At 44.5% G+C, this 26,002-nt stretch overlaps 1 protein-coding gene across 1 annotated transcript in view; it reads right to left on the bottom strand.

Annotated features, from left to right (window-relative positions):
• LOC128306797 (netrin-A-like) overlaps positions 1-25,218 on the bottom strand; it is a 54,226-nt gene extending 29,008 nt beyond the window's left edge. The window contains exon 1 of the mRNA XM_053044411.1: positions 23,892-25,218. Within this exon, the coding sequence (XP_052900371.1) occupies positions 23,892-25,212 (1,321 nt within the window). The 5' untranslated portion in view covers positions 25,213-25,218. The remainder of the gene's footprint in view (positions 1-23,891) is intronic.
• Between the last annotated feature and the right edge of the window lie 784 nt (positions 25,219-26,002).

Genomic DNA, 26,002 nt, shown 5'->3' with positions numbered 1-26,002 from the left:
CAGTAGCAGAAACGGGTGGTCATTTCCCTTGGTACATTTTCAACACATTATGCCTTACCATCACCTTATTAATGGATGCAAATTTTGCGTGCTGCATGATCAACATAATGCTCCCAGCCCTCTGATCCTCTGATTTACCCACCCACCGTCCACCGCTTGGGTCAAACTAGGTAAAAAACAAAAGGTCACCAACGAAATGGGCGAGCGTGCTTGTTGCAACTGTAGCACGAACAGTGAAAATGGCACGAAATGCTAGCGGACGGAGCGGACAGAATAAAAAAGTGCTGCTGCCGACACCGGGAAGGGATTGGTAATTAACTTTGATGTGGTTACGCCGTTCGCCTGTGCCGGGGGAGATCCTATGTGACGTTAAAATATGTTGCATTCCACCCAGCCAATGTTGGATGCTGTGGGGATGCTGGAAGGTTTTTTTTGTGGGGAGGGGGAGGAGGGACGGAAGGGCTGCTAACAGGTTGAAGCAAAACCCCAAACCAAGAAGCAACAAAAAAACAAGCCGCCGCCATAACGGGCGATATTTTTAATGACTTCTAGCCAGCGGGACCGAGAGGGGGGGTACGGTGCGACTTGTTGGACACAATGTGGGGTGTCAAATTTTATGCTCCAACCCCGAAGCACCTGTCCGCTTGTCATAAGCCGTCAATGTGCCGCCCTGTTTGTTCGCTTTTGTACCGGTGCACTTGTTTGTTCTAGATTGCTGTATTCCATTTCTGGTGATGGTGTTGATGTTATTTCATCACACGTTTACATTGGGTTTTACGTGGTCAAACCGTTTGCTGGGATGGTTATGTTTTTTTTTTACCTGAATGTGTTGTTGTCACATTTTTTCTTTTGGTTTAGTTGTTTAACCAACATATAAAGGGAGATTTGCAATAGAAGCCCGGCAGATGAAGTTAATGGTTGTGATTTATTTCATGTGGTATTTTATTAGCTACTAAAGAGTGGAAATATACTTCAGGTACATAAAAGTTCTGACGCACCGAACCCTGTGTAATTAGGTGTAGTCACAATTTTTACCAGCAAGCTTCGTTCATTTGTGTTGTTGAGCGCAGTTCTGAGCAAAGTTTTTCGGTGTACATCGAATTACATTACCAGCAATAGCACCTGGAGGACTCACAATTTTATAATCTGTCCTTTATTCCAATGAAGAGCATCTCGAAAAACTTACCAAAAATGTTAAAATATTTAAATTCTTCTCATCTTTCCACACTTTTCAGCCAACTTTGGCGATGGCCAAGCCTATGAGAAAATTCAAATAATAGTAATTCATCAAGAAAGATCCACAAGTATTTAACCTTATGAACTTTATCGTCTTGTTTCGTACTAACGGCCAGTGTCTTTGCGGGCATTACAATGTAGCTGGCTTTCTATGCAAACATCTAAAACGCTAGCTCTAGCACAACACTTTCAACTGTCCAATAAACTTGTCATAAACTACCTCCTCTTCAATATTACACTTGAACTAAATAACCTTTCCGTCCAGCTAAAGGCGAAGTGAATTTTGCATTCCCATTATTTTGCACACTTCGTACAAAATAGCATCTTCAACAACAGCGTAATGCCTTTGTCAGGCAGAGGATTTATCGCATCAGTGGCAAGAACGTGCCAATATAATACGATAAAGTTGAGGTAGATCGGAATGGCTCCACCAAATTGGCAAGCTGTTTTGGGATAAGCCTGAGATTAAGTCCTGTCCCCTCGAGTGCCGAAACTTTCCTGTTTTTTTTCTTCTCAATTCCCTCCCCCGAAGCGATGTAAATATAATCTTTTCTCGGGGTGTTTTAAGCATGCGAAAAATTGAAAACAGAGTACTGGGGAACCATATTTTCAGCTCGTTCTGCAACAGAATAGGACTGGAACGGCAGCACACCATGCACGGCTGAAGCCTCCATATAAGTATGTGATCTGGGCAACAACAAAAAAGATAAAGCCATCCCCAAAAATCCATTCAACCGCCGGTACGAAAAAATGTGAGTGACGAAATTTACATCACGAAATTGTTCCACACCCACCCAATGAAGGAGTGTTGGAGAAACTCACCGTAAAAAAAAAAACCCCGTGCAGCATCTAGGGGTTGATGGGAGCGGACAAAAAAGGAGCAAAACGTTACGGACGAGGGTTGGCCCGTTTTCTCAGCTACCATTTCCTTTCAAACATAGCGCAAATTCCACCCTCCCACCGAAACGTTTAACCCTTCGCAACGGCGCACCACAGCGACGAAGATTACTACGGCATATTCCGGCCTTTTTTTTGTTGCTGCCTTTCTTCGATGATAGACTTAGGCACGCATTCTCCAGACACGCGACCATGGAACCGGGCGCGGGGAAGGAAAAAACGGAAACGGCTCCCGGATACTCCCATTAATCGGTTCAATATTCCGAAAAGGCATTTTGGGTGGTGGTTGATTGAGTTATGGCTGGCTGCTCGTTCCCCGATCAGGAAATTGCAGTCATGGCCGCTGCCAACGATTTACTCTGTGTGATTTGGTTTTAAAAGAGAGGAGTTTGGGTAGGAACGAAAATATGATTGAATAGTAAAAGGGGTTTGGGGGGGGGGGGGGGGGGGAAGGAGGTGAGAGGAAGATGATAAAAGGGGGGAGATGGTATTTGATAGCGTGTGTTTAAAATAAGATTTTTAGGAATCTATCTGTGATTGATTTCTTACGAACAGCCTTAAGTAATTTATTTTATTTGATTATAAATGATTATGCAACGCATTTTATCTAATATTTGTTTTTTTTTAACTTTTCATACCACTGTGCTATTTATACCTTCATTAAGACATTACAAATAACTTAACACTTATATAAAATTTAAATAATTTCCTCTTTTTTTTCAACCACCTATTTTTGTATCCCTGGCCTAACTCGCTTATCGTATGGCGGTGAAAGCGGAAAAAGGCTTTCTATTGAAATGGTTCCCATCACGTGAGGGTTAGCTAGAGGAGGGGGAGGGGTTAGAGGGAAGGGGAGAGAATACTTCAACCTACCGATCAATTAGAGTGCACACATGTTGCAAAATTGCTTCCAATCGTTTGCGGTCTTGTACTCGTTCTGCAGGCAAAATGCACCGGTTTACCATCTACCACCTTTGGTTCCATTTTGTGCACGGTAGTGGTCGTGTTTGTCAATGTATATAAATTATTTTTTAATAAAATTTTGCAATAAAAAAAAATAGTACAACAGAACCACAGTAAGGAATTATATTTCAATCAGCAAAGTAACAAAAAATTAAAATATAATATGCAACATGGTCACACCTGTACTTAGACCCCGCACTGTAAGCTGTGCATCGACGGAAGTCCTGCTAGATACAATTTTAATACCTGTGCACCAACCTGGGGCACCCTTACCCGATGTCAAATGCAATTTCCCATACGACCGGCAATGCCTGCCCGTGAACGGAAACGGATCGGTATAAGGGGTTTTTACGGTTGGTCAGACACGCCGTATGAATGGACCGTCCATATCCGATGGACGAAGCAATATGGAACCGTAGCGATGGTTGAATGCACGCGCTGCACCTGCACCAAAAAAAAGCAAACCTACCGACCTGAGCGATTCAGCTATGGTTTTGAAGTGTGCGGAGAAGGAGCAGAGAGAGAGAAAAAAAATGTAATGCTATTAATCAATTTTTCAGCCCATCACGTACTATTTTGGGTTGTGCATGCTCAACGTCGCTAAAATATTCATATTTTGACAGCTGGGTTGACAGTTGTTTTACATACATTTTACCGGGAGTGAGTGGAGTGGGATGCCATAGTATATGCCGCACAAGGCTCTCTTTTTATCTGCCTGCATGTATACCGGTGTATGCAGTTCACACATTTGCACGACGTTTTACGAAATGACAAGGAAATTTTAATTTGTCAACAATGACAGCAGTGAAATCCGTGCAACGGTTTTGCATTACTAGTGAGTCGTATTGCTGTCGGGAATGTAGAATTTTGTGGATTTTGATTGTGTTTTCAAGAATGGAGATGATTTTAAAGAGTTATCCAAATAAATCTTCAATATATTAGATAACTTAAAACACGTTCAATGAATAATGTCTGACTTTATACTCTTTTCCAAGAATTCCTATAAATTAAAGCAAAGAGATAACAGAAAAATTAATAGATCAACTTGAGAACAATGCCGTCATTCTTCTGGAATCAAAGCTCAAAAACCATTTCCTTGCTTAGAACTCTTGGCAAAATGAAAGGAGCAACAGAATACAGAACAACAACAGAAATTGAAATATTACCGCACACTGATAAGTTCATCACTCATGGCAGTCTTGACTACAGCAGAAGCAAACAGCGAACTTTTCCACGGCAGAATGGCACGTACCAGTGCGGTTACGTACGTACCGTACGGTAATTTGTACTTTCGACACCTAGCTCAACCGGAATGCGAGCACAGCATTCTGACATCGCTTCGAATATTCCTACAAGTCTCACCATACATCATCAGCTGCTGTGGAACTTTACGGGCAGTCTTTACGTCGCGAGGAGTACTCTGGTTTTGATGTACCACGCATACACACTCACACGTGCAAATCCTTGACATTCCAGAGATTCGGAGTAGTTTGCCGAAAACGAGTGCTGGCTAAAGTCTTCAACCATATCCCGGCAGTGAGAAACCATCATCGTGTGTCTGTCTGTCTGTCTGTCTACTCAGCATCAAACCAGTGGATAGAGCAGCGTGTCCTACGTCAGCAAGGATTCCACAAATCTTGTAACACAATTGTAACGCGAATAGTTCCAGACTTCGACGACTTGTTTGAATGGTTTCCAGTTTTTTTTTTGGCGTTTCCTACCAGTTTCACTTTCCAAAATTCAACATCTGAACAGATCGTGCAGTCTAGCCGTTTGGCACGGCGACATGAAATTTCACTTTACAATCTTTCTGAGCGCCGCCAGCCAGATATATTGGAGACCCCGGAACAACGCACCCATGTTGTCATGACCCACCCCGTGAGTGCCTTCCATAGTATGAAGAACAGTTTCCGGAACGTGGTCTCGAAGTAAGTTATCAATACGACCACTGCCGTGTACTATCGCAACACGTTGCCTAGGAGAAGCGTGTAATCCAACGCGACCATCACTTTCGCTTTGTTACGAACTCGAGCCGGGTTCTCCTACTCCACCAGAATCCTTTACACGGAAATGCGCCTACAGTTACCAAACGATTGGAAGCGAGCGTCTTCTGCAACTGGCTGCCACCATTAGGCTAATTAAATATTTCCATTAAATTGATTGTCATCGTCTTCGCTCAAATTCTTGGGCACCTCGGGAAGGCCCCGTAGGCGCTTCCGTGTTGTGACGATAATACCGTAATTAAAGCTCACCGGTTTGGCGATAAATGCCAACCGGTGGACTGGGCGCTGTTTTTGAGACAGTTTTCGAACAAACGTACAGCGAAAGAGACAGAAAAAAAAATTCCCCCGCACAGTGGAACACAAAGAAACTTTGCTTCATTAGTGTCAGCAGACGAACGTTGCGGAGAGCAGGTTGATTAAATTTAAATCAACACTAAGAGGATTCGTCGGTTCAATTAAATGTTATGTCGCAGAATTCTTTCTTCAATTGAAAAGGGTTGCAGCGGAAATTAAGCTGAAACCGATACACTTGGAAGAGGGCAAAGCGTACCGTGCCGTGTTAAAGCCTCTTGAAAAATGAAAAGAATTTGTGAACTAACCTCATTCCTATTTTATTCTACAGCCAAATTAGGTTCTGTTTTAGTGTCTAGCTCTAGTGTTTTACTCGAGTCAACTCTAGTCTTTACAGCGTTTCTTGGTCTCAGTAAATGTCAGCATTGTTGCCGTTGATATCAAAAGCGTCTTTTTCAATGTCAACATGGTTCGACACTTTCTTATAACTGCATCCATATTTTTAACAAAGTGTACTTCGATGTAACCACTGTTTCAAATTAAACTCAATCTCTTAAACTTAATTACAGAAGTTAGGTTTTATAGCTACGTTCATCTTGATTTATCATTATCATGCATAAATAACTATCAAAAACAACAATTTCTAAATGCTTCAAGCGTTAGACATTAATATCCGTCAGTGAAGAAGATGTAATCTAGATCAATATATTACGTTTCTCGACTTTTTGTCATCTTTTTGCTTTATTTTCTTCAGCTCTTATCGCATAGGCCGAGATTCATCCGATACGCTCGTGGTGCAGCATAGGAAAACATGTAATAAAAACCAAAATATGGCCAACATTTGCAGCAACTGTCTGCGTAATTAATCACACAGGCTTTTGCGCAAAACGGTATCAATCTTAGTTCAGTCCGTATGAAAAATTACTTTTCCTTTTCCTACCAAAAATTAAAACAAACAGCAAGGACACGTCCATTGCTTCGAATGCAATAGTGTTTGTGTGTATGTGTGTGGGTGGGTGTGAGAGTGCAGTGTTCGTTATTTGCAAAACAAAAAAATCACACACAAGCAAACTTCTCCAGCATCATCAATCATAGGGACCGATACGAACAAAGACGTACCCATACCTTTCACCTCCGCGCATGAGGGAAAAAACACAATGCGCCAAAGGAATAATCTTGCCTTAAAAGGGAAAAATCATTGGCCGAATCCACCCCGATTCACCTCCCAAGTGACGCTCGCACGCCTTCGTCTTCACATGCAGGAAGTAAACCTTCATTGAATTTCTATGATTTTCTGCCCATTCCAACCCCGGCGGCCTGTCCCAAGGGTAAAGGATGCAAAACAAAACAAAAAGGAAGGAAATCATCCCCCACTTGACATCAATTGGCAGCACTGCCTTACGCCGTCACAGCATCCCTGACAGCACCAGCAGTAGCATGGGAAAGTCATCCTACCAAACATGCGAGAAAGTATGAAGCAAACCAACAAGGAAAAACAATACCACTGCCTTAAAAAGCTACCAATACGGGCACACCGTTTCCTCGCAAATCCATCTCAATCATAAGGTGTTTATAAAGCCAGTCGTTTTGGCGTTCCTTGCGCGAATATGAAAATTCGGACCGGCCGTCGCGCTGCATTGCTGCGGAAATTCTTATCCCCAGCAAGCAGCCGTCAAAATGAATGATAGCCTCTAAATGATTTTTTTGCTGCATTTTGCTAAGAAAAAGGGTATTTTCAATTTAGATTTCCCTTTTTTTTCGACGAACAATCGCACGGTGAGATGGAGGAAAATAACGAAGCCAAATGGAAAGTTGCGCTCCTTTTACTTTTGTTCCACCCGAAACCTTTGCCTGCTGTACGTCCCGAGGATGGAAAATATGCCTCCGAATCGCGATAGATGGAGAGACTTTTGAGTACTTCCGGGGGGATGTTTTAGGAATAAAGTGACGCTTGAGATGTTGTGTGATTGGGTAAGGGATCGCCATGGCGAGTTGACGAAGGTAACAAAAGTTTGAAAAAGTATGAAACACGAGAAAAGCAATATTTAAAAAAAGCCTCAGATTTTCACATTTTTTGTAAAAAAAATAGAGTGTAGAAGAATTTAACTTTTCTTATTCTTTATTGGCACAACAACCTCAAGAGGTTTAGGGCATATCATTTCTGGCTTTTTGTGACTTTATTTAGCCGTAGCTGGATAGTCAGTCCTGCGTACGGGGGATTGGATCCGGATGGAATTTTAGTCCGGTCCTGTCGTGTGAAGACCGAAGAAGCTACCTTCTTGCCATCGGACCAAGAAGAATTTTACACACTTGTTTATTGTACGCATGTTGGTCTATATTTCTCCAACAAAAGAAGTGTTTTCTCTCTGAAAAAATAATAATTAGAAGATTCTATACCTTAATAGATTATTTATGAGGTAATATTTAAGATTTAAGATTTAAGAATGTTAGAAGTGCTAATAATAACTTCATCGGAATAAAAAAAATATTTTAGACGCGAAAATCATAACAAAACACGAGAAAATTGTGTTTCCGAAGAGATTCATGAATCTATGAGGATTCTTGAATCCCGAGGATGCATGAATCTCGAGAATTTATGAATCTATGAGGATTAATGAATCTCTGAGAATTCATGAATCTTCGGAATAGAGATTCAGATTCATTCATTCAGTTCAAAGATTCATTCAGATTCAGATGAATCTGAATCTGAATTAACCAACACTAGTCGAGTCCCAATGAGCACGGATAATAAGCGCTCCAGTGTAATTTAATTATCTTAAAGAAGAGCTTAAAGGAAATTTAATGGCTTGTATCAGTAAAAAGATTGATATAGAGACGAGTATTAATTATGTGTGGTTCTGCTTGCCAAATCAATCTTAAATAAAACAAAACTAGAGAAACTCAACAAAATATGAAGAAACTCAGCACGAGATGTTAATGCTATAATAAAAAGGAAGTTAAGTAAAATAAGAATAACGAAGGGTAAATGTGAAAGGGTGAAGATAACAAAAAGAAGACAAAAAATCAGCAAGTTAATCAAAACAATAAAAAATCTCTTTCCCCACACGCGTGAATGGGAAGCGACATAAACAAATGTTGACACTTTGCATCGTTACAAATACAGACATCTCCCATGGCAGTGCAGTCAATGCTAGTTACCAAGGATCGGACAGCGCTAAGCCTAACCTCAAACATTGCACAAGACAATACACGCGACAACAGCTTAAGCAAATAACGACTCTACCAATGATAGCACCGATGGGGGTTGGTGGCAGGATAATAGCCCGTGCTGGGGATGCCTGCGAGTCGGCATTTGCTGTGGAAAAGGAACTCCCCCTGTCTGTTGCCAAACTTCATGCAAGCCCTTTTGCGGAATCGGAAGCGAAGAAAACCCAAGGCTACAGGAAGAAAAAAGTCTCCTGATACTTCCTGCCGCCAGCAACGAATGTTGGTATGTTTACGTGCGCAAACGGAAGGACACAAAAGGAAGCCGCCGAACCCGCCCGTCCCGCGCACGAACGCTTACGACAGATGGTGACGCGGCCCCGGCAAAACGCCTGGCACGGCAATGATAACCGCACTAATGATATACAAACAAAAACGGAACGGATTTGCAAATCACCCGGCCCCGTGGCAATGTTATCCGCCTTTACCAGGGCACCAGGGTGGGATTTGTCTATGGGTGGGAGGGAAAGTGGTGCAGCAGAGCCAGGAATGCAGGGATTGCGTTTTGCGTAATCTGGTCCCGCGTAACCTTTTGCCATTTTCTACCGCGTACGCTCGATTTTAATAGTGTCCGGAATAATTAAACAGCTCAACACTAGCCGGCATTGCGCTGGGCGCTAGTTAATCTTTTTCGCAGCATCCTTATCGTTCGTGGACAAATATGGACCTTCACAAACACTCGTCCGTGCTGCTTGCGCGGATGTATCGGGCATCATATGCCTGGGCCCTTTGTTTGTGAATCCAGTGCGGCACGATACGGAGCTGTGGTGATTTTTATCTAGTGATTATACCTACGCAAACGTTTGTAACTGTCACCGTCTGTCACCACACCTGTCACCTGTCAACCGCTGGCGTGGTCGGGATTTAGTGTGCTAGTGCATCGGATTAGGAGTTGTTTGTTTGACTTCTCGCATTACATCTAGACGATTGCTTGACTGATTGGTGTCTTCATGTTGATGTTCCAAACGAGGAAGCGTGCTGCGTTATCTCCGAGTATTATCCCATCAGCTTGTTGATTGTTTTGTTCCGCAGCAAACTAACCACCTTCGAATCGGAGCTAAAAAAAAAAACCTCAGACCTACTATTGTCCAGAACTCGTCACAATGAGCTACAACAGACCACCAGCCACAATACCTGCGACCATCTACAGAACGGCACAAACTTCCTGTCGCACTGCAATGGGACAGCACTTTTGGGCCAGCAAAACAACACCGAGAGCAAAGTGTTCAGAAATTGCCCAACCGCTTCAACGTGTGTGGCAGCCAACCATCAACACTGTGCCCGCTCCTTGAGACACTCCGACCATTACCCACATACGGAAGGAATGTTTGCGCACAATGCTACACCCCCCGAGGGACTCTACCCGTCCGACAAAGGACTTGCATGGTGACGTTTTACCCTTACCGCTGAAAGTCACCTGCGGTTTTCTGGTCGGTTGGTTTGGACTGTTAGACTCCGATGCCCGTTTCCAGGAAGCGAACAGGTGTGGCTAGAATGTGTGGCCGAAAATAAGATTTGCTTTTCTGTTGTGACAATAAATGTTGGGTCTCTTCTTTTTTTCATTCTTCCTGTAGCTTTTCCATGCTTTAATTGCTGCTGGGCAACGGTAAGTGATGATGCGGCGAGGGAATTTAAGAAGGAATTGCCCAAAACATCAATATCTGCACGGTAGGAGTTCTTTATTGTTGCAAGCCGTATACATTCACCGACTTTGTCTAGGTTTCTGTTTATGTTGACAAACAGACCCATTTCGTTTTGCTATTGTGACAAAATATTGTGACACACAACTGCTTCTCGGGATAAGTTCTGAAGCGTCAGCTCTGGCTGGGATCTTCAAACTGAGAACCGTTTTAATTATCTGAGAAAAATAAAGCCCACCCTTTATTGTTCGTCAACATTTCTCCACTACAAAACCATCCCCAACGAAAGTGCTTCCGGGGTTTGGGTGAATCGTTTGGCTCGAAACTGTATCAGTTGAAATTTTAATTTACTCTTCACTCGGAGTGCTTTGACTACAGTCACCGTTTCTGGGGCTTTCCTTTCCATACGCTTCCATCCCGGTGCCGGGTTTTAGCCACGACCTCCAGGCGGCAAAAACCTCATCAATTAAGCACTGGGAAGTTTGGTAGACAAACCAGCCGCCCATCCTGTCCGCAGGCAACCAACTGCTGCAGTGATGCATCAGCCAGCATGGGGTCATATATTTTCCAGTCGGATTCCGCTCCGAAAGCTTTCACGGTGCAGGGATCCCGGGTGCTGGACGCGCTATTTGTCTTGCGTATTTACCGAACCACATCTCAATGCGCGGTCATCTTTGCTCCAGTTTGGGCGTGCACGCAGTACGCTGCTTTCGTCCGATGTGTGCCGGAATATGCCGAACACTGTTTGCTCGGATGCCGGAGCTCCTCGGAGCATCGTTTTGATCTGGGTTTTCGAAGATCCGCTACCGTGCACGGGCATGTTTGCCCGGGAGGCAGTTAATAAATTGCATTGACTTCCGATTTCCGACATATATTTGACGGGTACCGGTGGCCTGGAGCGAATTGGAAATCGATCCCAGGGAAATCGAGACTATACTCGAGCAGCCCACTCGGGAAATCGGTGTTTCGTTGAAAGATTGAGCTGATCCTTTTTGAAGCGATTGCCAGTGATGGCATCGAGGTGGAGACGGGTACGGGTTACCATAAAGGGGGACTGTTTTCCTTTCTCCGAAAAAGACAAACAACCTTCCAACCTTCCAATGCAAACGCAATTGGACAAAGGCTAGTGCTATTTGAAATGTAATACATATCTCAGGAAGCTAATTGAGTACACCATGCCTCAAAACAGTTTTGATGATTCTCGGTATATACACCAACCGACAGATTCCATCTCCAATAGTCTTCGATGCCTTCCTCCTGGGGAATCGAAACAGGGCGTTGAAGTTGATCACTGCGTATTCGGAATTCTTCCCCAATGCTGCTCAGGTATTACATCCAAAAGCGCTTCGGGCAGCCCACCGGACGTGTTGGGAATCAGTTGATGTACAGCGATATGCGCCCACCAAGGAAGTGGCCGACATTCGCCCAGATATCTAACAGAAACCGGTAAGACAAAAGCCAAATAGCCGGGTTTGCTTAATGGAACATATTAGTAAAAGCTGCAACACCAGTACTGAAAAGTAGCAGCAGTAGTGGTAGTAGTAGCATTAATCGCACTCTGTCCACGTCCACGTCGGGTTGGATGGAAATTTTCCCCACTGCCTTCCGTGGGTTACTCCCGTGCTGCGTTTATCTTCACATTGCATCTCAAATATATTGTTATGGTCCCCGTCCCTGATCGGATATTCTCTTTTGCCCGGCCCCGCTCAACAAACTTTAAGCTCTTTTACGGCTTTTACACACACACACACTTTTTGCCCGCCACCCCAAAAAAAATCCAACCCATCCCAGGAATGTGTGAACCACATTCGATCCTTTGCTGCTTGTGTCTTCTTTTAACGCAACGCGGTACAGATTTAGCGAGGCTTCTTCAGCTTGGTTCTCGTCTTGGTTTGTTTTGGGGTTTGCTTTGTTTGGTGTTTTTTTTTGTTCTTCTCTCCCCTTTTCGGTTTGTTTCTTTTGTTTTGTTGTTTTCGCCATCGCCTTCTAGATGCACTGATTCTGGTATCTTTGCTGCTGTCTTCCTTATATATTTTTTTAAAGACATCTTCTCTTTTTTCCATTCCGTTTTAATTTGACGTTTATGGGTGCTCCTTTCGGGTCGCATTGGTGCGGCGGTGCGATACATCGATATAGTGCGATGCAATGCCGACGGATGCCAACAGTGATGATGGTGAATTCCGGTTGTCTTAGAGATTGCTGGACAACACGTTTTGTGCTCGGGAAAGATACACCAACGGCCACTTTTCGTACCGGCTCACATTGTTTCAATCTTTATCTCGTCTACTCTCTTCATCTCCAACAAACACACACAGACACACACACGCATACATAGACGCACTTGATCTTCTTGTAATCATGGATCCGATCGAAAGTGTAATAAAACTCTGAATCGGTGTTCCGCCTTCATCGCTATTTCCCTCCGGGTTTGAGTTTCCGTTCCCGTCCAACTTCCTTCCATAGTGGCTGTGATCAAATGGAATGTTAGCATCGGTAAATAATAAACAGGAATTTAACACAACAACAACAAAATCCAAAGCCATATTTACTCTAATGTTTGTACGAATCGTGGAAAACTTCATCAAAATCCAACATGGCGTAATAAAACTTTTGCGATGAAGTCATTGCCAGTCACGGTTCGGTACAAAATAAAAAAAAACCATGGACATTACTGTTGAAAGTATGACTCACTTTGTACAAATACGTCAGCTGGCGGGGACGCTTAATCAGTGGCGTTTGGGAGCGTAACTGATCTCTCGACACAGAAAAGCTTCCACCGCTAACATCGCGTTGATCGATCGCGCCCGCTACCTTGAATGATCTAACCCGACGGCAATGGAGGGTATTGAAATTAAGACAATAAGATAGGAAGCGTGTACCATGGAGACGAGAAATTTGTTTTGAAATGTGTTCGTTAGTGCTGACCGGACTACGTCAAATGCTGGCAGCTGCTGAGCACAATCCTATTAGTCGATAATTGATTAAGGTGTAGGGTGGAAGTCATTGAGACTTTAATGGAGGTTGGTGGTCGATACGGTGCTCCGTACCGAGCTCGTGTGTCATGAGAGTCATGTTCATTATCCAAACGTGACAGTAATGATTGCGGAATGTTAAAACCTCACGCTTTGTTGCTGTAATTCCAGCGGTTCCACGGTTACTGTTGGGCATGATCGATCGCAAATCAAGACCGAAACCGTCCAACGTGTTTCCACTGAGCACGAGGTGTGTTCAATTAGCAAAACCTGCTAATAATTAAAGCATCTACTGAGCTGTATACTTCTTTTCATAAAACTCCGAAGAAATAGTACTCCGGCTTTATAGGAATTGCATGACATAACCAGAAATATTGGAGCATTCTGTATCATCCAAACATTTCTGATATCATTCTCGCACGATACAGAATTTCAAATTCCCAACTTCATCTGGGTATGAAGAATTTTTCTTCCATGTAACTTACCAAACAGTCAGAATTGTAGAATTGTTTCCTCCTACTTGTGCCGTTTCCCTTTCCAGATGGTCCTGCCCCCACCATCGGTATCACATCAGCCAAGGTTCTACGAAATCTGTGTCTCTAATTAAACTGCCCGCAAAAGAACCATCCTCACCGAACAGCACCATCCAGGACTGGCAGCATCTTGGCTTCAGAAACCGCTAACTAACCAACCTCCCGGAGCCGTTCGGTTCCTTCGGCCGTCCGCAGGTTGTGGTTTTATTTCTTAAACAAATATTTTCATTCCTAATGAAGATATCGGGTGGGGTTGCGGCTGTGCGAGGATGATAAATGCCACCGATAAGCGGTGGTCGCGCAAGCCAACCGGGTCGGAATCATAAACCCGAAAAACCCCCGCTCGTATTGGCCCGTACCGGTGCGGCAGTTGTAGCAGAAGTCGAATTGCTGAGGACCCAAGTTTTAGATTCCTAAGCCCGAGCTTTGAGCAATCCCCGGGCTGTGGAAAAGCCGCCGACCGTAGGTCGTTGCTTGTTGGATGTTCTGGAGGAAGATAACCCTAGTTGAAAAGTACCACAGGGTAAGGGTGAGTTTGTGTGAGCAGCGGGAGGTGGAGAAGAAAGAAAGAACGAGCTTGTTCCAGAGCAGCTGGAAGAAAGTATTCAGGTGAAAATGATGACCTCCGGACTCGGTTACGATCATCTGTTCCAGGAACATCAACACCTTTTTGACAACCGGCGCGATACCGGTTATTTTTATGGGCACGACACGGTTCGCTCTGTTGTTGCTCTGCCCGTTGACTAGATGTACATGTTGAAGACGTTCTGGTAGCGTGCGAGCATGCTCGTTTCGGCTCAGTTTTAGAGAGCTTAAGTCATAAGCATACGATGTCGATATTATGCCATTTTTCACACGCTCTAGTTTTTATCGAAACAGTAAAGACGGTGAACAAGTTTACTTCTTCGAGCTTTGGTTGCGTTTCAACGTTGATGTTTTATTATATGATCCTCATAAACTGTTGAGGTTATATTGCATATCTATTAAAGAAAGTTCCTGCTAGACCTTGTCTTCAAGCTTTGATCAGCTCACGGAATCAGCCATGGAATACATTATTTTATACAGAAATGTATGGTTAATTCTGTCAAAAACCTTCTCTATGTCGAAGGAGACGAGCTTCCCAACTAGCTTTTTTCTATTAACTCCATAATTTTATCCTTTATCGATACGAACTCCTAAAGAAGAATAGTTTTTTAAAAGTCTGTAGATTGAAAGAATTTCAAACATCACACATTTGCAATCGTTCCATTACGAAACTGTCAGGATAAATGACCCATTACCGTGTAATTTAGTAGACTTCACTTCACCCTTTTATATATTTTTGTTTCTAACGAATATTATATAGCAAGCATTTTACGTTGGAATTTGACAAAACCCGATGAAAACTACTGTAAGGATGAAATTAAAATACCACCATAGAAAATATTTCCCCTCAAACGCTTGAAACAGGATGCACACACATACAGACACACACACACACACACAATAGCAGTAGCAGCAAGTGCTGCCTTTTGCTCTAGTGCTACCATCATAAAGTCATAAATTCCTAATGGTTATTAAAATTCATCGACATACCAGTTGCTGTTTACACAAGGCTGCGTACTTCTGGTCCAGTACCTCCCTCCCTCCCCTCAACCAATTCCCATTTTCCTGCTGGGAGCGAAAAGGGGTGTTTTTTTTTATTCGCTTCAGCAGCGAACGGAAACAGCATCGTCGTAAAAATGTAGCAAAAATGGCAGAAGTGAGGCAGCCCGGAAGCTCAATGATGGATGCCGGGTATAAGGAAAGATGGATTGAATTCCAAACCATTTTACTCGGTGGGCGGGAAGGTGGGCGTAGGAAAATAGAGGTTACTTCTAACGTGCTGGTGGCAGGACAGCGCTATATCGCTAAGCATTCCATGATGGCCGATGATGAAGGGGGCAAAAATATCGTTTCATTCCGGGGGAGGAAAAAAAAAGCCTCGGGACACTCGTCCACGAGGCTAACGGAAGATAGTATGAAGTTCGAAACTCAACGGTTTGCTTCTTTTTCTTGTAGTTCTCTTATTTTGCCCATCCCTGGTTGCCTCCAACCATGGACCAGGACTTTCGGCCAAAACTCTTCCGGTAGTACGGGTGGCAAAGCAACCGTCTACCCGTAGGCAATCGGTGTAACGGGACGCGATGTGCAGTGTCCTCGCCCCTTGGCCGGATCCTTTTTGTTAATAAATTTAATCAAAACACCCCAACTCGTACGCATCTATTTAGCTTTAATTTAATTTCCCATCCTCTCATTCGCAGGCGCGTCCTGTGACGGTGCGCTCCCTAACGCTGTTGCGGATTTTCCTTTCACCCTGCGGTTCTTTTTTTCAAATCTTCGTCCAATCCAGTTATCCTGTTTGCCGTTACTGGTTTTGCTATTACTTCCTTCCCATCCACCAGACCGGTCCGTCCGGTAGAAATAATGTTGATGGTAAACAGAAAATTATTCGACTGCTGACAAGATATTCATCGTGTTTTTATCGATTGCTGCTTGACGGAACGATTACGGCGCCTCTGTCACCGCAACTCTCGCTAGTAGATACGACGGTGGGCGCATAATGCGACGGTAGTGAATTTGATCCATCGCTCATCAGCTAGAAGTTTTACTTTGTAGTTAACTTAAAACCAGCCGTTGGGATCTCTATTGAAATTGGATATTAATCCTGGCGGCAATTTAACGTAACGACTCGGCAGTGAGTGTTCATTGTTAATTTTTGATAGATGCTGCACCACTACTGGGTTTATTTTGATGGCAGCTATTCATTACTCCAAGGGACGCATAGGCCTGAAAGTTTGTATATTAAGATTGGGGCAGTAATTAAAGCTTCCATTTCTTACATTTTAACTAGCCTCGCTCATCATCCTGTCAACCAGCATCAGTGGACGGACGGCTGCAAACTAATGAATCCTTCGACGTCCACAGAAGGTGACACTCATCCCCATCATCGTCATCGTCTTCCTTCTTGTGACGGACTAACCCCCATCCTTCCCCTCTATTCCCGCTCTCCTCCTCCACGCCATCCCCGCTCAACTACTACAAAAAACCTAACCTTTGTTTTGTGTGGGCAAACTTTCACCATTTGCCCATAAAATGCTGCTGTACCCAGCCACGGTTCACCATTCCACCCGGTGCTAAGTCAGCGATCTGGGCGAGTGGTCAGTAAGCCCAGCGTGTCAGAAAAGGGTTTCGCATCCGGACGAAAACCATTTCTCAAAGCAGGCCACTAATCCGTGTCAGGTCGGCATTAGGTGAAAAGGAAACAGTCATAAATATCCTTTCCACCTTTTCGCTTCCGTACCGCTCCATCCATCAACCGGTGCCGGTGGGTGGGTTTACTGTGATGAGTTTTGAGATGCTTCAGTAAAGTGCAGGTGCTTAGTGTCTTTAGGTGTTGCTGTCTTTTGTCTGTACAAACACCCATTCTAGGCTAGTTCCCATTCAAAGTTATTGTTGTTCCGTTACGATGATGATGGGAAGGATGCGTAAAGCCTATAAATGCAGTGGAAAGTTCGCCTCCGGATGGGATATCTCCATAAATATTGGGCAATGTGAGCATCCCACATCCACCAGGGGAAATCATCAAACCATGCGAGTCATTCTGCAATCATTTTCCTTTATGATGGCTATGAGTAGTTGAGTTTTATTATGCTGAGACATAAATGACGCACTGGTGGGCTATATGGCAAGAATCGACCAACTTCTCAACGTTAATGTTACAGCGCTTTGATTAAACAGGTGGGCTGATAATTATTTGGCCTAAGACAGTAAAACACTATTTTTTGCAAAATTATTTTATTTTTATTCTATTGTTAAATAATTTCATCGCGTCCAGTCCACTGTCGGATGACTGTCTGTTAGAATTTGGAGTGAAGTGGAGAAGCCAAGACTCATCCATGGTAACATACTGAAGCAAAAACTCGTGAAAGATATGTCCAACACGTTCCTTGGACATCTTTAGGGTGTCAGCTATCTCGATCAACTTCACATTACGGTTGCTTTGAATAATTTTGTGAATTTTTTTAATGTTTCTGTCTGTAACCAGCTCTTTTGGGCGTCCACTGAGTTCACCGTCCTCGGTGCTCATTTTACCACATTTAAATTTAGCATACCAAAATTTTAAGGTTGGTTTTGGTAGAACAGTGTTAAAAACTCATCATGAAGCCAATTTTTGACTTCGACTGTAATTTTCCCCTTCAAAAAGCAATATTTTATTGCTCAAAGCACAAAAGTTGCGTCACACAAAATGCTCTAGCACATCAGGTTATAGCCAGAGTGCAGTTAAATTTGGACAGAATTCGTCTGAAGGTTAAACACGAAATATGATATGGATAAAAATCTTCTAGCGCGATCTATGTGTTAGGCCAAACAATTATCAGCCGACCTGTTATAATAGTTTGAAGCTTACTGTACCTTCATCGCTTTAAATGATTTCGACCAAAATGGTGGCGATCAAATAATTGCACATACCTCTGTCAAGTGTTCGATTCGACCAGACGCATAATGCAATGCCTCGTAGCAATATGCTTGTTTGACCTAGTATGCGGAGGTGCTGTTGATTTGGAAAGGTACTCATTGTGGTAAGCGAAGAACCAGTTTTATTTTGAAAGCTTTTGCTAGCAGTTCTACATGCACCGGGAAACGGGCAGGAACACAACAGTACCCTTGGACCTGCTAATGGATTCTTGTTCCTGTCGTTTGCTCCCACCCATTATTCCGCTCCGGGACGGGTGCGTGTCATTGCGCTACGCCGCTTTATTATCACTTTCATCTCTACGAGGTCTTCGAGGTTTGTTGAAGGGTTCCTCTTGGGGCGATTGGTGGGGGTATATATCAGCGATATCTCGCCCTGTTACACAGCGTTACGGCGGGTTGGACGTAAAGTTTCACAGGATGGAGCGCCGCGATGGATTGGAAAATGTGTTTAAGGGGGAGGCACACGAGTGAATTGGAAGGTAGAAATGAATCATTTTCATCTAACATGTATTTTGAATTAGTTTGATCGATTTTAATCCCTCCCTGACACTTCCGACTGCCCCGGGAAGTTCCCAATCTTTATGGCCAACTGGGCGATACACAAACGCACAGACACTATTGTTATGGTGATTTTTTTTTCTCTCTCTCCCATTTTTACATCGCACCACCTTCCATGTGGACCACACCGGCGTTCAAATGAAACATGTTGAACATCACCCACGTCAACTGGCTGCAAGCTGGAGTCTATGCAACTGACCCCATGGGAGGTGGTGGTTTAGGGAGACTACTGACGGCAGAAAATGGGGAGTTACTCACCGTTGGTTGTGATCTGTTCTAGGTTACAATCGAAACGAGATCGGGGATGTAGTGTTTTGATTGTCCCGAACATACACGTATTCAGAAACAGTCAACATCTTGGACTTACAATCTCCCAAACAGTCCTGATGGCTTATCGACGAGGGACATTATACTGAGAGCCTAAATGCCTCATCAAGCTATTGTTGGTGCGATCATCTTACAACGATTGATACACAAGAGGTTGCACCGTTGTAGGATACAAAGGGTGATTTATTCCTGATTGGGACAACAAGGTTCTAACTGTGCACTGCATCAGTAACTATGGACTTTGGAGTTTATCCGAAAATCCCAGACACTGTAGAAAAATCAATCACACGGCATCGGAATTGGTTTAGACTGTTCCCACTCTGTCCCACTGTTCCAAGCGAGAGAAATCTCTTACCAACTCCAATGCACAATGCCCACTTACTTCGCATTTTCAGAATAAAAAAAGAAATACACCAGACTTCACCATCAAAGTTCGGTCAGCCAAAAGCCTCCAGGCGTCGGTCAGATGGAAGCGATGTTTTTGGTACCGTCTTCATGAGCGAGCTACGTGGCCTGTTTACAAAAACGGCACACATACACACTCCTTTCAACTTGCGCACCACACATCCACATCAAGGATCAACCGGGAACACGAACATCTTCGCAATCACGTTGCATGCTAATGCTATTTGCTTCCTGACTACCAGCAGCTCTCGGATAGAATGAGACAGAATAAGAGAGGGGTAGCAACCTTCACAACGCGCAAAATTGCGTCTGATCCTGAACGAATCGGGCCCGAACCCCCGGAGAAACCCTGGACGAAAGCGTACGAAATTTCGCAGGCTCGCTCAGGTATGCTAATGAGCTGAATATGATTTTAATGATCACGAGATATTGATGCGATTTTAATATTTAATAAGTTTTTCTGCGAAACCCTCCGGCCGGGTGAGTAGGGACCGGTTTTTTTTTGGGCAGGTGTAGGAAGAGAATTCTGAAAAATAGACATCGATTGACTATGTGTACGAAGGTGTGCAAACGGTTGGATACATCAGCGTTTTTAACCAGTGTCTGCTGCAGCACGTACTTTCTGACTAGGCGCACGTTTTGCACCAGAACTTCTTCTGATCCGTGTTTCAGATTGGCTGGACGTTTATTGGATCTCGAAATCCTGCAAAGAAGTACCTTTCATTTCAAAATCACGTGCCAGTTCGGTAACTGTCAGATGATGCGGTTTCAATATTACCAGTATCTTATTGATCTTTTTTTGTTATGGCACTGTTGCCGTCAACCATAATAATTTGAAATATTTTAATTGAAAAGCGTGATCAAGATTTTAAATTGCTACTTATCTTAAATTCAACTCTGGAGGCTCTTATCTACTCGCAACAAGGTTACACCATTAGAAGATATGCTGGGATTATGTCTCATCGGGATTTAACATTATTACACAGCACAGCCTGCCATTCTGGTCACGTATTGGTACAACAGGCACATGATTATGAGTGTCTTACATTTTAATCAGGTTATGTGCAAATAAAGAAATCAAATAACAGTTCATCCCAGCGAGAAGTTCATCCAGAGTCAATAATAAAATTGTACTATTGTTCTCCATCTTTCCGTATTACCACCATGATATTTAAACACACAGTACACAGCGATCTTTTGCTGTTGATATCTGCTTGTCTAAATTCATCCCAAACATAGTAACTCATGCGAATAATTAAAAACTCCCGCATCCTTCCAACCCTACACTTGACAATGGACGAGTACAGCTAGACGAGGCTTACCGGATTGACGTTTCCGAATGGTGCGTCGACATTGAACGGTGTGGTTCTGCAACTGACAGCAACGAGACTGGGGAGAACGACTCGCCCCATCCAAAAAAAGCGTGAACTCCCTATAATAGATAAAATACGCCCCGGGTATGGGTAAGATACCGTGTCCCAGGTACTAGGCCGTTGCAAGTCATAAATTGATCAGCGACAACTAAACCGTCATTTCTTTATCTTTTGTCCTCGCGAATTCAAGAAGAAGAAAAAAGAGTTTCAACAAAACTTGTGGGTCAGAAATGTGTCGCGGTTGCACATGTAAATTAGTTAACTGCGCTAGAGGGTGCACCGATCGGTGTACGACATTCCACCGGCCCAGCGGGACGTCCTGGCGACACCAATGAGTAGCAAACTGGACAAGCAATCCATTTGGGAGTGTGCCGTTCCAAGGTGGGAAGGTTCCCTATCAATACACTGGTACCGGAGTAGGTTGTTTAGCGATCGTGCATGAAGTATTGACGTTGGCAGGAACCTTAAATTAAATTCGCGATAAAACCTAGTGACTGGCGAAGGTTGGTTGCTGCTGTTCTGTCTTTTTTTTTTATTCGCTATCTCCATTCGAGTGTGGCTCTCTCAGAGGCGTTAGCGATTCATTGGAAACGCTTTACAGTTCTACCGGTAGTGCAATCTGTCTAGCGATCGGAGATCTCTTAAAGGTGTAAGGAGCGCTGTATGTATTAGGTCCGCAAATAAATAACGGCCGTTTTTAAATCGATTTGGCGCGATTTTGACGTTAACAAACGTCACAAATCAAGTTCGGAAACGACATAATTAAACTGTGTACACAGATTAGTGATTGTTTCCTGCGAGTAAAAGTTCTTAGTGCTTGACAATGTTTGATTTTGAGTCGGATAAGCACCATATGCGGGAGGTGTTGCTGTTTTTGTTTCGAGTGAAAAAAACAACAGCCGAAGCGCATCGAGAGCTTTCGAGTGTTTACGGCGATGCTGCTCTAAGCGAAACAAGGTGTCGGGATTGGTTCCGACGCTTTCGAAGCGGTGATTTCGCCGTGGAGGATGCTCAACGTGAAGGAAGGCCCAAAACGTTCGCCGACGAAGAATTGACGGCTTTACTTGAGGAAAATCACTGCCAAACGCAAGGAGAGCTTGCAGCCGTGCTTGGTGTAACTCGTCAGGCCATATCATCACGGCTGAACGCGTTAGGCATGATGCAGAAGAAGGGAAAAGGGTGGCCACACGAGTTGAAGCCGCGGAAGAAATAAACTAATGAAAAAAAAAACGGACGATATTTATTTGCGCACCTAATATTATTACTACTACATGCTGAAAGATTGATGTATTTGTGTTCCTTACTAGCTCCACCATTTTGTTGCGTTTAGCCTGAAACACAGTTTGACACAAAATGGGTAAACGGGTTACATCGGATATAAGGGCAAATGATTTATCGCCCACCGGGTATGAGCCGGGTGATAAGTTGCCCGAGTGTCGAGTGGTTGATCCTACGGGATGAATTAGTTCAAATATGTGGCCAGACTGTTGATGGTTCCGACTTTGCTTAGCTGAGCAACAAAAAATCCCAAAAAAGCTCAATATATCTTGATTGCCTCGAAAGGGGACAGCCAGACAAGAATTATAACCTATATGCTCCCAGAAATTAGCAATTCATACCGGTTACGACCATTCCCGAAACAAATTGCTTCAACAGAAAAGTTCACTGCAAGTTTGGGTTGGGGTTCAGTCGGTAAACATTCCGTAATGGATTAACGTCCATTGGAGTTCTCAGCATGTTGAATAAATACAATAAGGAGCTAACTCTGTACGGTGGCCGTACGCCGTGCTCACCGTATTTGCTGGAGCCATGTACTTTATCATTTGCATGCCGGGCATGTGTCATCCGGATACGTGCAGATTTCATTTTTGGTCTCGTTTTTTCTGCTCTTTACAAAAAAATGTGAACTTCTTATTTCGATCGAACAAAATTGCTCAAAAAATGACGAAACACGACTACTTTCTCATTTTAAATTATTTTAAACGAATAATTTTAGATTACCCTATAAACTAGAATTAAACTCCGCATCTTGCTGCAAGTAAAATAGCTGATTCATTTCTATCCATAGTACGTACACAATAAAGCGAATTCATCTATGCGAGACTGCATGTATCGTACGAATCACCACCTGTTTGTAGTTAGCTCCAGAAGCGATGGTGATGTTGCGATTCTGACCCTCTGCCACTAATGGTGGCCCTCGGACGTGTATCGAAGAGACACACCCTTACTCCCAAAACTTTAAAGTACCGCCAGAATATTGCTCACCCACACCCCACGGCAAACCAAAAGAAACAAAACATAAAACCCATCCGCTTGGAGAAATGAAATGGATAGGGACATTGTAGTGTTTCGAAACTCCGAAATCCCCCTTTTACCGACAGTATTATCCATTATCCGACAGGCAGCACCGTACTGTGCTGCGAAGACGCATTCAAAAGGGGCCAAACCATTTCATTTCCCTCCACACTGGCGGACCCTTTTTTCACGCACTGCAGTATTGGTCGGCTTCCGTGTCGGGCGAACGGTGCGGGCAAGACAAGAAGGTTTGTCGGGTGTACAATATTTGCTTTAATTGACCGTAAATCAATTATTTTTTCGCCTACTGTAGCGCGTGCCGGGGTCACAACAGGCTGCACTGTCGTCACCATCGGGATTGGGTTTATTACAATTATGTGAAACAGATTGTTTAGATTTGTCCACTAGTAGGGTTGCCTGCCGGGCAGCATTTAATTTTGGGATTCGGCGAAGGGACCACCTCTAGCGAATGATGGAAGGTAGAGAGGTAGCACTGCCATGTCAGCCGGGTGCAATTATTGTTGGATGCTTATTGAGGTGGAGTTGAAGAATTATACAGTACAGTCTCATTAAGCATCAGGAGATATATGAAGAGAGTAGTTGGAACACGTAAGAAACCGTTTCGAAACTGTAAGTAAGCAGGTAAAGACATCACTTCAAGACAAGCACTTCCTACCTTTGCATTCGTTGGCATCTCTAGCGTTAGCTCGTCCCCATGGACGATCAAAGTGGAACGGCTTGCAACGCTCGCAGTCACGACCAGCAGTATTGTGCTTGCAGTCACAGCTCACCTCACTCTCCTTCCCCATCGGGACACAGCGAAACGCATGCCCATTACACTTGCAACGTCCACCGACAGCAAAATCTGACACCGCGTAATGATGGTGAGGTTGCTGCCGCGTAGATGATCCAGTTCGTCCTACACTCAGCACTTCCGCTGGCGGTTTGATGGATGAGTTCACCGGCTCCGAAGCGTTTGATTGTGATCGAACCTGCGGTGCTTCCTCGGATTGATAGTCCGGCGTCGTGGACGGCACCGGAAATTCTTCCTGCTCCGACGCATTTTGTTCGTCCTCCAGATCTCGTGGCTGTCGGCGGAAGGATGCCTGAGGTACCTGAGCCGAACTGTGCAAAAGATACCAGGGATCCTCGAACGAATCTTCAGGCGGCATTTGATGGCGATGGAACACGATGCGCACATCAGTAGCTGTAACCCAATCCTGCAGCACCGGCGACGAATCGAAATCCGGTGCAGATGGCCGACCCTCCAGAGTGCTGAAGGCGATCCGTGAAACACTGGGTCCGGCTCCACCAATACCCGACTCACCGCCGTGCCGATGCGCATCGGTACAGCGTGCCTCCTGCTCGTTAGCACGCGTGATCGTGGCCCGGTTCGGTCGACCGTACACCCGTCGGCACTGGGAGCTGTAAAACTGGAACGCCTGCCACGACTTGCCAAAGTCCGCACTCTTGTAAATGGCGATCGAGTCCGGCTTGATGGTACCGGGGCAGAACGTGAGGCTAATGTACGTCAGCTCGTACTTCTTGCCGAGTGACAGCGTCAGCGTCACGTTGTCCGGTGGATCGTTGATGGACGCGGGTGATCGGAGCGGTTCGGAACGCCAGCAGGTGACATTGTTGGAGTTGTTCACATCGGTCAGGGCGGACGGTGGATAGCGTTTGCGTGGGTTCCCTTCATCACACTGGACACAGCGTGGGCGAACCTGCTGCACATCACACAACCGCTCCAGGGACCGCTGTCCGCAGGTGGAAGACGCTACTACCGGCATGCCAAATGCAGCATTGACAAAGTCCGGTAGACAACGGCGCGGACGATCCTCATCGTAGCAGGGATCGTACGAGGCATGCTTGGAGAATGCACCTTCGTCGAGATTGACCGAGTGGGTCAGTGTCGATGCTAGCAACAGTACCCCTAACACTACCAGGTACATCACTGGGAAGGAGGGAGTATATCTCCAGTATACTAGAATCATCATACTGTACCACAGACACGATCAATGCACACTACAAACTAAAGTCACACTCTGGAAGTTCACTTCACTACGGGAGATCCAGAACAAAATACCTAGTTGTCTATTATTCTTGATGGCTTGTCTTATTTGTTTTGAACTCTTCAAGGATTTGGTATAATCTTCCAGAATAAAACTTCATCACAACGATCACAACAGGTCGCTATCGTGCGACGGGCATTTACACCGGATGGCTAGCGGCCGCTAACGTTCCACACCATCTGGCGTGTCGGGCTACGCGGTTTTACCGAAAAGTAACAGAGAAGAATTCGCTCGCCCAATCGAAGGACTTCTGCAACGAACTGCACCGATGAATAAACCGGCTGGCGACTGACTGACTAGGGGTGCTGAATTCGGCTGCGACAGGCTCATCTCGCTACTCGGGCGAGTAACGCGCGAGTTCGGCCGTTCCCGGTCTTTTCGGGAACTCCTGGGCAGGACACTGGCGGGATGAAGCGTTGACCCGAACGCGCGGCATGTTTTGATGTGCTGCTCTTCTTCGTTGGCTCAGGTCTCAGCACGGTCGCACGTTGAACAGGAAGAGAGCGGTGAAGAAACGTAGCGAGGGTTCCACCGTTTCCAGCTGTAACGAGTGTTTGGCGGATCATCAGCTCATCGAACCGTCCTCAAGGTAGTTGTAGCGGATAACGCGCCACCCGGAAGGATGCCGGTGGCAGAGATAAGAGCAACCACAAACCGGAAACACCATACCCAGATGAAACGATTTCAAGAGAGTGAGAGAGAGGGAGCAAACGAA

Source organism: Anopheles moucheti, chromosome X, assembly GCF_943734755.1.
Source record: "Anopheles moucheti chromosome X, idAnoMoucSN_F20_07, whole genome shotgun sequence".
Classification (NCBI taxonomy): Eukaryota; Metazoa; Arthropoda; class Insecta; order Diptera; family Culicidae; genus Anopheles; species Anopheles moucheti.
This window is presented reverse-complemented; position numbering and strand designations above follow the sequence as displayed.